At 42.6% G+C, this 12,863-nt stretch overlaps 1 protein-coding gene across 4 annotated transcripts in view; it reads left to right on the top strand.

Moving 5' to 3' along the window:
- Window positions 1-12,863, top strand: part of NKIRAS1 (NFKB inhibitor interacting Ras like 1) — a 107,076-nt gene that overhangs the window by 42,653 nt on the left and 51,560 nt on the right. Inside the window, exons 1-2 of one of the 4 annotated variants that reach the window (XM_080676062.1) lie at window positions 83-252; window positions 9,482-9,592. In XM_080676062.1, the coding sequence (XP_080532188.1) occupies window positions 9,499-9,592 (94 nt within the window). In that variant the 5' untranslated portion in view covers window positions 83-252; window positions 9,482-9,498. Of the gene's footprint in view, window positions 1-82; window positions 276-9,481; window positions 9,593-12,863 lie in introns of those variants that run through there. The other 3 variants (XM_080676064.1, XM_080676065.1, XM_080676063.1) reach the window with 3 other exon arrangements.

The raw sequence follows: 12,863 nt of genomic DNA, 5'->3' as shown, positions 1-12,863 counted from the left end.
CCAGAGCCTCATGGGACATGTAGTTCCGGCAGAGCGCCTGGTGGGCGGAGTTCCGCCGGGATTGGGCGCAGCCTTCCCCATTGTCCCGCCCCTGCTCCTCTAGGCGACAGACCTTGCGGAGGCAGCGGCGGGCGTTCCAGACCCGCTGTCTGGGGGAGGAGGCGAGTTGGGGGCGGGGCTCCAGTAGCTGAAACTTGCCTGGGAGCAGGGCTGCGAAAGCACCGCTGTCCTCGGGGTCTGCGGAGGGTACAGGTCTGTGTCATTTTGATGTACCGGTACGTCGCTTCACGCACCGCAGGCTCCTCGCTTGAGGTGTCGCTGCGGGCAACGCTGTCACCTTTCTACACCAGGACGGGCGCAGAGGTCTGGGGCCCCGAGGTGCTCAGATTGACCCCTGCGACGCTGCCCCAGCCGCCAATTGTCGCTCCCGGTCCAGGGGCTTCGCGGGTGGGGGCCCGCGGGCCAATTCGGCTTTAGCCCCCGCAGGGCCAGTTACGAGGGGTTTTGCCCCGAAATGGGTCCGGGGGAGGGAGAGTGCTTTTCCATCCCCGTGTCTTTCCTGCGTGAGGATTTGGTTCCAGTATTGCTACGTCAGAACCACAATTTTTTAGAAAAACGCAGTATTTATTTGCCAAGACCTGGTTGGCAGGTGCGCGTGTTTAGGGAAGAAATGCTGAGAAAATGCTGGCTTTTTGTGTTGCGTTCTTTATTTTTTTTAAAAAAAATGGTTTACTAGCTTTTTTAGCGTCTCCAGAGTATTTTCACTTTTAATACAATGGTGTGGTTTAATTCTACAAGTTCTAAGTTTAAATGTGGCCAACATTTAAGAGAATCATATTTATCTTCTAAATCATTAAAGATTTTGGTTATTTCGCCCCTATTTCCTATTTTACTTTACTTTTTTTTTTTTTTTAAGTCAGGTTTACCATTCATTGTAAGAGCCCTCACATGGTTCATTGATTCGATTAACAGGTATTTATGAAGTGCCTGACATGTGCCAGGCAGGGTCCCACTTGCTGGGGACGCAGCCGTGGTCAGGGCAGCAGGACTAGCTTTCTTGGAAACGGGCCCTGAACATAGTTCAGATGTAATATTGGATGGTACGTGCTCAAGACAAACGGTGAGGGATGTCAGAGATGGGGAGTGCTGCGGTGGCAATTTTGGGTGGAATGTTCCCGGTGAGTGTTTGAGGAGTAAGGTTGGAGAGAAGACCTGAAAGATTTGAGAGTGGAGATGTGGGGACCGCTTTCCGTCAGAGGGACAAGCGCCAGGGCTGGGGTGTGCCTGGATTAACACAGGAGCAGCAAGGAGGCAGTGTGGCTGCAAGCAGCCACACAGGAAACTAGAAGATGAGGGACAGGTGAAGGTTATGAGGACATTGGGTTTCCAACCAGCGTAAGATTGGCAACCCCTGGAAGAGGTTGAGCAGAAGGATAACTTTATGTGGCTTCCATATTTTTTTTAGCAACCAAAAAATAAATTTATTTATTGAGGGCCACAAGATGCAAGCGATATGAAAATCAAAAGCTTATTTGGGCCCAGCCCGTGTGGCTCAGTGGTTGAGCATCGACCTATGAACCAGGAGGTCACCGCTCAATTCCAGTCTGGGCACATGCCTGGGTTGTGGACTCCATCTCCAGTGTGGGGTGTGCAGGAGGCAGCTGATGAATGATCCTCTCTCATCATTGATGTTTCTCCCTCTCTCCCCCTCTCTGAAATCAATTTTATATATATATATATATATATATATATATATATATATATATAAGCTTGTTTGGCTTTAATTGGTTTTTCTTTCTCGTCAAATGGGGGGTAGCTTACACATTTTTAAAGGATCATTTGGATTGCAGTTTTGAGGCTAAAGGGAAAGGGGAAAGTGGGAGCAGACTAGTGAGGAGGTTGTGTTAGTTTCCTGTTGCTGCTGTAATAAATTACAGCAAACTTACTGGCTTGAAACAACACAAATTTATTGTATTGTTCTGTAGGTCAGAAATCTCATTACGCTAAAATCAAGTTGTTAACAGGGCTGTGTTCCTCTTAGAGGCATGAGGGGAAAATCCATTTCCTTGCCTTTTCCAGCTTCTAGAGGCCACTGGTATTTCTGGGTTCCTGACCCCTTTCTTCATTTTCAGAGATTAGCAGTATGGTATCTTCAAATCACCGTGTCTCCCTTTCTGACACTCTTGGCTCCCTCCTTTATAAAGACAGTTGTGCTTACATTGGGTCCACCCAGATAATCCAGGATGATCTCCCCACCGCAGGGGGTCTTAGTTTAATCAGAGCTGCAAAATACCTTTTTCTTTTATCAAGTAAAATACTCCCAGGTTTGGGGGTTTATGACATGAATGTCTTTAAGACCAGGTGAGGGAAGGTGGTCCCTCAGACCCCTTCGTTAGTGATGGGAAGTGGTAAATGGTTCAGCCTGGATATTTCAATCTCGTAGAGGATTTACTGATGGATCAGAAGTGGGGTGTGAGAAAATGAGTCAAGGTTGATGACTGCAGACAGAGTTGGATGAATCATTTGGAAAGGAGAGTCTGGCGATGTGAATAACCACTGCTAATTTCTTAATTAGATTTTGCAGTTTTTAATTTGTAGTTTCTCTGTTAGTTTTGCAAAATTTGGATTGGTATTTCCAATTGATTTCCAGAGTCCCGAGGGTAGGGATCATTTCTGGTTTTGTTTGTTCCTAATGCCTGGAAATATGGTAAGCCCTCAGTAAATATTTATTCAATGAATGAAAGAATGGTAAGCTGGAATCTGCTTATGATATTATGTGCAGTACTGTTTGCAAAACCCTTTTAATGTATGTAAATGTGTTCATGTATGGATAGTAAAAGTATTGCACACAGTACATGACGTTTCCATAAAAAAATACGCAGTGTAGTTTCCACATGTGATGTTTATGTCATAAGATCTGTAACGTCTTTCTATGATGTTAGTGTTCCAGTATTAAAATTTTTTCTGATTACATAAAAAGGTTGTGTTTTACTTATAAAAGTAGAATGATTTCCTTATCTAAGGAAAAGAAGTACTCTCAGTTTGGGGGGGGGGCTGTTTCTGATGGCTCTTCAAGGAGAATATGGTCCAAGCTCTGTTTTCCCCAGGAATGGGTGCCACCAGGTCATGTTTTCATTCTCTAGCAACATTACTGATTAGCCTGGGAAACAAAGCAGTATATATTTACGACTGCACAGGATTCTGTCTATTAAGCATGTTCTCTTAGTCATTTACAGCAGATGAATTTTAATACCCTGTTTCCCCGAAAATAAGACAGTGTCTTATATTAATTTTTGCCCCCAAAGACATGCTAGGTCTTATTTTCAGGGGATGTCTTATTTTTCCATGAAGAAGAATACAGTACACATTTATTGTTAAATGAAAATAAAGGAAATTTATTACCTGTATACGGTACGGTAGTACAGTAGTTGTCAACACAAACCAGACAAACTGTGAATCCTACAGTATCAAGAATTTACTCATTTTGCCCTGACCAGTTTGGCTCAGTGGATAGAGCGTTGGCCTGCGGACTGAAGGGTCCCAGGTTCAATTCTGGTCAAGGGCACGTACCTTGGTTGCGGGCACATCCCAGTGGGAGGTGTGCAGGAGGCAGCTGATTGATGTTTCTCTCTCATCGATGTTTCTGACTCTCTGTCCCTCTCCCTCTCTGTAAAAAAAAAATCAATAAAATATATATATAAAAAAAGAATTTACTCATTTATTCAATGACAATCATGTCATCATCTTCTGGAACATCATCATAACAATCCAATTCCTGAATTTCCTGGTGAATTTCTTGTGACTCCATTTCTTTCAGAATCAGTGGACCAAATCTCTCATGTTTAGCAATAGCACTGTCTTTAAATGAGTACTTCTTGTCAAGGTAGCCTGCTCGCAGTGCATTTGCAATGCAACTGTCAGTGATTTTCTCCCATGAATTCTTCACCCAAGTCACAACTTCTTTTTTTTTTTTTTTTTTTTTTTTTTAAATATATTTTATTGATTTTTCACAGAGAGGAAGGGAGAGGGATAGAGAGCTAGAAACATGGATGAGAGAGAAACACCTATCAGCTGCCTCCTGCACACCTCCCAATGGGGATGTGCCCGCAACCAAGGCACATGCCCCTGACCGGAATCGAACCCGGGACCCTTCAGTCCGCAAGCCGACGCTCTATCCACTGAGCCAAACCGGTTTCGGCAACTTCTTGCAGTTTAGGTTTCACAAAGTTTCCACGCTGATTTCTCTCCATTCTATTTTCAATGTAGTCATTAATTTCCATGCGCAAATTGTCTTTGAATGGCTTGTTTATTGCAATATCAAGAGTCTGGAGATAGGCCGTCATTCCTGCGGGAATTATTATCTGATCTATTTTTCTTTCGTGAAGAAATGTCTTCATGTCTTTAGCGCGGTGAGTGCTGGCTGCATCCCAGACTAGCAGACCTCTTTGGCTCCCTCGCATAACAAGCGGCAGCATTAAATTGACCCACTTCCTTATAACTGCTTGTGTGGCCCAGGCTTTTTCAGTTTCAAGAATAAAAACGCCCAAAACATGTTCAATCTTTTCCTTCTTGCCCTTAGAAATGATTAAAGGTGGGATTTTAGTGCCATCCAGACGAATTGCCAAAATACAGGAAACACGTGCACTTTCGTAAGCAGTGGAGGGAATGTACGCCAAGGAGGCACCCCGCTGTTCAATTGTTGTTTGAGATGATTGGCCCATAAACACTGCAGTTTCATCCATAGCAATCATGTTGGAAAGATTGTATTTAGAGAAGTCAGCATCATCAATAAAGGACTTGAATGCAAGTGCTCGCTTAATAACTTGAGTATCTTCCAACCTAAACAATGTTGTAGATCTTCTTAAAGACAGTTCACTTCGCTGAAGGAAATTATCCAGCCAGTGTTGTGATGCTTTGAAGTCTTCGGGGGCTATGTCAAACTGTGGTGCCATTGCAAGGGCAAATTCTTGAATCTGAGCCCTATTCACAACCAAAGCCTTTGCTCTCCTGTCAACAACCCATTCACAGATCAGGTCTTCCAGCTCGGAAAATAATGGTTGCCGACCTGATCCACACTTGCGCTTTTTAGCATTTCCCTTATCCACTTGTTCAATGAGGTTACCACTCTGCTCGCCATTTTCGGACCAATCGGATACTCAACATCTTCTCTTTGCAGAAAGCAGTAAGATTTTGGCCCCAAGAGTTTTCCACGATTCCTTTCTTGTACTCCACGGAGTAGCTTTTTCTTTTTGCGCTCATTTCTAGGGGTAAAAAAAAAAGGAATTGGGGTATCAAGGTGGGGGGAGTGGGATCACTCAAAATGACACGGGGGATCAGAGGGGGGAATCAAAATGGCACAGGAGAATCAGAGGGGGGTATTACCATTTTAGTAACCCCTTTTGATCCTCCTGTGTCATTTTGATTGTCCCCTCTGATCCTCCTGTGTCATTTTGATTGCCCCCTCTGATCCTCCTGTGTCATTTTAAGTGATCCCCCTCCCCCCACCCCTGTGCCACTGAACACCTTCACCAGACATCCCCCCTACCCCTTTATCAGACACTTACCCCCTGGGGCCTGCCTGGGGACTGTCACTGGGCTTGCTGGGGCCTGGATCTGGACTGGAGCAGGGTCTGCCACTGACTGAGAACCTTCAGTCATCATGAAGGCGGCCAGGAGCATCAGGTAGTGTCACCAGAGACAGACCAGCACTCACCACCTTCGCCGCGTCCCGTCTGCTCTAATCCTCCTGTTCTTCTACACGCATCTGCGAAAGTCTCCTCCTCTCTCCCGCCCCGCGCTCACCGCTCACTCCGACCTCCGCTCCGCCTCCACACAGCAGTGACATCAGGACTCCGCATAACGTCACTGGTTGCTAGACGCCAGTTGGGGCGGCCCTAGCGACCAGTTTATGGTAAATTAATTTTCATTCTGAGACAGAGTCTGGGGGCCTTATTTTCAGGGGGATGCCTTATATTTCAAAAGGAAACCTGTAAGTAGGTCTTATTTTCAGAGGATGTTTTATTTTCGGGGAAACACAGTAGGTCACAGATTGAATGTATTGTCCAGCAGTTCCTTTTTTTTTTTTTTTTAAGTTTCTTAAAGTAGTTACTGTAACCAATAGCTCTAACTGCTGCTTTTTGTATTAACTTCAGTGTTGATGTAGTTTTTGGGTAAGCATTTTCCATCCATAGCATTACAGTGTCAGAGGAACCTTAAAGGTCATATTCCATTTACTCTGAAGCCTTTCCAGCTCTCGAAACCTAAATTTACAGGAGACTTGGCCACACGCAGGATCTACTCGTGTGATTCAGTGTCTATGCAGGGGACTGCACATGACTTCTTTTTTGTATTTGGAAGGAAATGGCACATATTGTATTGGGGAATTATTAAACATTATAATGTTTATAGAACTAAGCTTTTAGTAGTTTTTGTTTGTAAATCTGAGTATATATAAGCATAACTACTTCCTTATTTGCACTGTGAGTCCTTGTCATCGTTACCATATATCAAAAATAAACTATTTTTGAATGTGCATTTAATGATATTCATTCAAAATCTTACAGTAGATATTCATCTTAAAAAGAATTCATACTTTTCAATAGATGGTAGCAGGCCACTGATCTTCAGCTTTATGTAGTATTATTGTTTCCCACTTGAAAACAATTAGGTATCTAGTATGTTTCAGCTGTGCTTTGGTCAATCACACACCATTTCATCTTTTTCTTTTTAATGATGTAAAGTATTTAACATGGTCTATTCTGTCTTATCTCTTTCCTTCTCTTTTCTAAAAAAACCTTAAAATCCTTAGCCAGTGTTTGAATTATCTCTATTCAGTTACTTTTAATGATTGTCCTTGATGGAGATTTCTGTGGTATACTGAAACAACTCCCTCCCCCCATTTATTTATTTACATATATACACAAAATCCTATATAATAAAAGCCTAATATGCAAATCGACCAAACGGCAGAACGACTGGTGAAACAACCGGTTGCTATGATGTGCACTGACCACCAGGGGGCAGACGCTCAATGCAGCAGCTGCCCCCAGCCCGCAGGCTTTAGGCCAGCCAAGGTGGGTGCAGCGGGGGTCCCCTCCATCACCCTGCATCACCCTGCAGAGAGAGGTGACTGACAGTGGCAGCGGGGGGGCGGGGTGGGCTGGCAAGGCGGGGGTGGGGTGGGGGGGAGCCTGGCTTCTGGCTGAGTGGCGCTCCCCCTGTGGGAGCACACTGACCACCAGAGGACAGTTCTGCATTAAGCATCTGCCCCCCTGGTGGTCAGTGTGTGTCATAGTGACTGGTCATTCCGCCGTTCAGTCAATTTGCATATTAGCCTTTTATTATATATGATGAGATGATATTAAAATAATCATAAATTCAGAGGTATGTGCAGAAAACCTTTTAAATCAGGCCATAGTTGCTGACATAGGAAATAGCATACCATATATGATCAGTGTTACACAGAGCTCTGCCCTGACAATTTTTGTATTGCAGTTACGCTGAAAATATAAAGAAAATAAATTGATTATTATTTCTCTACTGATAAAATGTAGTGTACTACTCTGGAATTGAATGCTCTGTTACTACTGTGCTACAATAATGGTAGCATTACAAATTTTCCTGCCCTGGCTGGTGTGGCTCAATGGATTGGAGCCTCGTCCTATACACCAAAAGGTTGTGGTTTGATTCCCAGTCGGGGCACGTACAGGAGGCAACCGGTCTATGCTTCTCTCACATTGATGTTGCTCTTACTCTCTCTCTTTCCCTCCCTGCCTTCCTCTCTCTCTAAAATCAGTAAGCATTGCCCTGCCCATGTGGCTCAGTGAGGGTCAACCTATGAACCAGGAGGTCACGGTTCGATTCCCCATCAGGGTGCATGCCCCGGGGTCGGGGGTGGGGGGTGGGAGAGAATGCAGGAGGCAGCCAGGCAATGATTCTCTCTCATCATTGATGTTTCTATCTCTCTGTCCCTCTCCTTTCCTCTGAAATCAATAAAAATATATTTAAAAAATAAAGAAAAATCAGTATATCCTCGAGTGAGGATTAAAATATTTTTTTCCGCCCTGACTGGTTTGGCTCAGTGGATGGAGCGTCGGCCTGCGGACTGAGGGGTCCCGGGTTCGATTCCGGTCAAGGGCATGTACCTGGGTTGCGGGCACATCCCCAGTGGGGGTGTGCAGGAGGCAGCTGATCGATGTCTCTCTCTCAACGATGTTTCTAGCTTTCTATCCCTCTCTCTTCCTCTCTGTAAAAAATCAATAAAATATATTTAAAAAAATATTTTTTTTCCTGGAAAAAGAATTATTTTTCCTGTCAGCTGATTAGTGCTGATTTGGGTCATAAAAATTACAGACTTTGAGAAAATAAAGTAGGAAAAGTCATTTATTAATATTTTCAGTGTATTGATGTATAATGCACATGCATACACAGATAACCAGCATCCTTTTTATCTGAGTGCTTATTTAAACTTTCTTATTGTAGTTGTTTTTTGACTTTGAGTAGTTCTGGTATCCCTTTTAGTGAGTTATTGCATGTTCTACACTTCTAGGTAAGAAGAGAATTGGGGGGCATAGAAGGTGGTGGAAAATAGCAAAAGGCAATATGGACTTCGAATTCTCTTATGAATATATTCTGTTGTATCTAATGAGCCTTTTTTCCTTTCTGCCTTGGCTTCTGGTACCTTGCCTTCTGGAAAGTAAAAGCTTTGAGGAAAATTGAAGAAAATGTTACCTGATCTTGCTCTTCCTTGGATATGGTAGAAAGCCAGGAGAGAAGAGTTTTTCTTTCTAGTTTAAAATGTTACCTGATCTTGCTCTTCCTTGGATATGGTAGGAAGCCAGGAGAGAAGAGTTTTTCTTTCTAGTTTAAAGAGTTTGAGCAATTTTTCTAGAATTACGAAGTATGACAAAAAGTATGACTAAGAGATCCCACATGGCTATTAAAATCCAATTTCTCACTCTCCCAAGACTGACAATAGCATGAATAGCATTAAGGCTTCTTAAAAATTGTGTCCATTCTCTATCCAAATTTTTATCTTAATGTTTTCTTAAATTTTTACTTAAATTTTTATTTTTCCAGGTAAATATTGATGAGCAGGCAGTCTCTTTCAAGGATTGGTTTCATCTAGGATTTGACTCAGATTTCTATAGAGTTAATTAGTATTGAAATAGTCTCCGTATAAAAGGTGTTTATTATTTTTGAAAACTTACAAATGTGTATTTATATCTGTATTTGAGACATCTATTCTTACATTTATCTAGATTACCCTTGCAAAAATAGGTAAGAAACTGGTAACACTGACTGCACCAAGGGAGCAAGTGGGAGACTAGGAATAGGGTTTGGAAGAGTATACCTTATTCCATATAACTTTTTTTTTATTTGAAATTCCCCGTGTATGTATTACTTATTAAATTTAAACATAGAAAAAGGAAAGGTTGATTTCAGTGCATACCATTTTAAGGGTATTCTGTTCTCTTTGCAGTGCTATCCTGAGACAAGATGGGGAAGGGCTGCAAAGTCGTGGTTTGTGGCTTGCTCTCTGTGGGGAAAACAGCAATTTTGGAGCAGCTCCTTTATGGGAATCATACTATTGGTAAGAGTATTTTTCTTAGTTTCTCTGTAGGTATGTATTTGTTGTTCATAATTTTTATGTTTACCTTTTTCTTCTTCTTCCTCTTCTTAAAGAATCCCTTTCAGCATTTCATATAATACTGGTTTGGTGGTGATGAACTCCTTTAGCTTTTAATTAATTAGTTAATTAATTAGGTTCTGGGAACTGCCAGGGGTCTTTTGTTGGTCATACTAACCTAAAGATGGGGGACAGTACACAAAAGTGAAATCCAGAGGGACCAAAAGGATCATAGAAGTCAATTGAGGTTAAGGGAGGAAATAATAGGGGAGAGAAAAAAAACCCATCTTTTATGATAGTGAAATTGAGGAGTGCTTGCTGTAAGTTATACCTTTTATGTATATGTAGTTCCCTGTGATCACGGAGTCATAGAAGCACTGACTTAAGAATACACTGAATGATCTTATTCTATGTCAAACATGACTTTCCAATACAGCTGTATAGGTTTTCAAAATGGAAGAAATAGCTGTTTGCTGCAGTATGACTTACTTTTGTGAATTGGATTATCTCATTCATTTATTCATTCACGGAGCTGAGTCATTATTAAATACTTGCTATATGGAACAGGCTTGTGAGAATACAGAGGTGAAGAAGACAGCATCTTTGGCTTTAAGGAGGTCAAACATTGCAAATTAGAATTAAATGAGGTTTGTGTTGGAGAGATAAGAAGAATCATAGGTCTTTGAAGTATTTATCTCTGGCAAGTAGCGGTCACCAACCTTTCAGACCTCGTGGATCACTAGTGGTCCACAGACACCGGTTGCCAACCGCTGGCTTAGAGCACATTTCTATCTTACTTTTTAAAATTAATTAATTAATTTTTAAAAAAATTATTTAATTTATTTTATTAAATTTAATAAATCTTTATTGTTCAGATTATTACAGTTGTTCCTCTTTTTTCCCCCATAGCTCCCCTCCACCCAGTTCCCACCCCATCCTCTGCCCTTACCCACCCCCCACTGTCCTCATCCATAGGTGTATGATATTTTTTTTTTCTTTATTGATTAAGGTATTACATATAGGTGTACGATTTTTGTCCAGTCTCTTTCCGCACCCCCCACACCCCTTCCCCCCAGAGAATTGTCAGTCCACTCCCTTTCTATGACCCTGATTCTATTATATTCACCAGTTTATTCTGTTCATCAGGTTTTTTATTCACTTGATTTTTAGATTCACTTGTTGATAGATATGTATTTGTTCATAATTTTTATCTCTACCTTTTTCTTCTTCTTTCTCTTCTTAAAGAATACCTTTCAGCATTTCATATAATACTGGTGTGGCGGTGATGAACTCTTTAGCTTTTTCTTATCTGTGAAGCTCTTTATTTGACCTTCAATTCTGAATGATAGCTTTGCTGGGTAGAGTAATCTTGGTTGTAGGTTCTTGCTATTCATCACTTTGAATATTTCTTGCCATTCCCTTCTGGCCTGCATAGTTTCTGTTGAGAAATCAGCTGACAGTCATATGGGTGCTCCCTTGTAGGTAACTAACTGCTGCTTTTAATATTCTCTCTTTGTCTTTTGCTCTTGGCATTTTAATTATGATGTGTCTTGGTGTGGTCCTCTTTGGATTCCTTTTTTTTGGGGTTCTGTGCGCTTCTTGGACTTGTAAGTCTATTTCTTTCACCAGGTGGGAGAAGTTTTCTGTCATTATTTCTTCAAATAGGTTTTCAGTATCTTGCTCTCTCTCTTCTGGCACCTCCATAATTCTGATGTTGGTACGCTTGAAGTTGTCCCAGAGGCTCCTTACACTATCTCCATATTTTTGGATTCTTTTTTCTTTTTGCTTTTCTGGTTGAGTGTTTTTTGCTTCCTTGTATTTCAAATCTTTGACTTGATTCTTGCGATCCTCTAGTCTGCTGTTAGATCTCTGTATAATATTTTCTATTTCAGTTAGTGTATGTTTAATTTCTAGTTGGTCCTTTTTCATATCCTCGAGGGTCTCGCTAAATTTATCAGCCTTTTCTAGGAAATTCTTGAAAAACCTTATAACCGTGGTTTTGAACTCTATATCCAGTCGTTTGCTTTCCTCCATTTCTTTCATTTGTGACCTGTTTCTTTGTCTCCGCATTTTGGCTGCTTCCCTGAGTTGATAGAGTGGCTTTGTGTGCTAGGTGTCCTATAGGGCCCAGTGGCTCAGCCTCCCCAGTTACCTGAGGTGGACACTCTTGGTGCACCCCTTTGTGGGCTGTGTGCACAGTCTTGTTGTAGTTAAGCCTTGATTGTTGTTGGTATCACTGGGAGGAATTGACTTCCAGGCCAACTGGCTGTGAGGATCAGCTGTGTCTATGCTGGGAGAACTTCTGTGCTGGAGACACCCTTATGAGACAAGATTTGCAAAAGCCTCTGTGCTCAGCTTGGATAGGGCAGAGTCTCAGGGTGGAGCAGACAGCACTGGTTTCCTGTCAGCCCTGCCCTAATAGGCCCCTGTGTCTCAGTGTCCCATGGTAATTGCTGCAAGCACCTCTGAGAGAAAGCCACCCTCGAGTTCCGCCCGCCGCCAGACCACTTTCTCCCCGAATGAGTCTGGGTCCCCAGAGTCTCACCCAGAACTGGAGTTCAGTGCAGTCGGGAGCTTTTGACTCCCTCCCGCTTGAGAAAGCCAGTTGCGCGTACTCAGCTGCCCGCCCTCTCCGCGCGTGCGCCTAGGTACCTCTGCCTTCCACAGTTCCTCTGAGTCTCAGTGTGCTTTTCTCTTTCCTGACAGTCCAGTTTCACCCCGTATGTGTCTGGGTCCCCAGAGTCTCGCTGGGAACTGGAGTTCAGCGCAGTCGGGAGCTTTTGTCTCCCGCTTGAGAAAGCCAGCCGCGCAATCAGTTGTGGGAACAGCCACCTTGTGTGTGTTGGAGTGACAGTCAATTTGCATATGCGTCTCAGTAACTCTGCCTCTTGCAGCTCCTCTGAGTCTCAGTGTGCTTTTCTCTTTCCTTCTAGTTGTAGAATTTCCACTCAGCCAGCCTTCCTGTTGTTCTGGATGATGTCGGATTTGTCTTTTAGTTGTAATTTTGAAATTGTTGTGCAAGGCAGCAGTTTAGGTGTTTACCTATGCCGCCATCTTGGTTTCCCAAACTCTATCTTACTTTTAATAACTATTTTGATGAGCTCTGCTTCTCTTCCACCATCCCAAAATATTTAGCAATTTTGGTTAAATCCATATTTGGTTTCTATTATGGTGCCTGTGCTAGCGGTTCTCAAATTTTTTGGTTTCTGAATCCCTCCTGCCACAAATGCTGCAC

The sequence above is a fragment of the Plecotus auritus genome (assembly GCF_963455305.1).
Source record: "Plecotus auritus genome assembly, chromosome: 6".
Lineage (NCBI taxonomy): Eukaryota > Metazoa > Chordata > Mammalia > Chiroptera > Vespertilionidae > Plecotus > Plecotus auritus.
The sequence above is the reverse complement of the archived record's forward strand: the minus strand, read 5'-3'. Positions and strand labels throughout refer to the sequence as shown.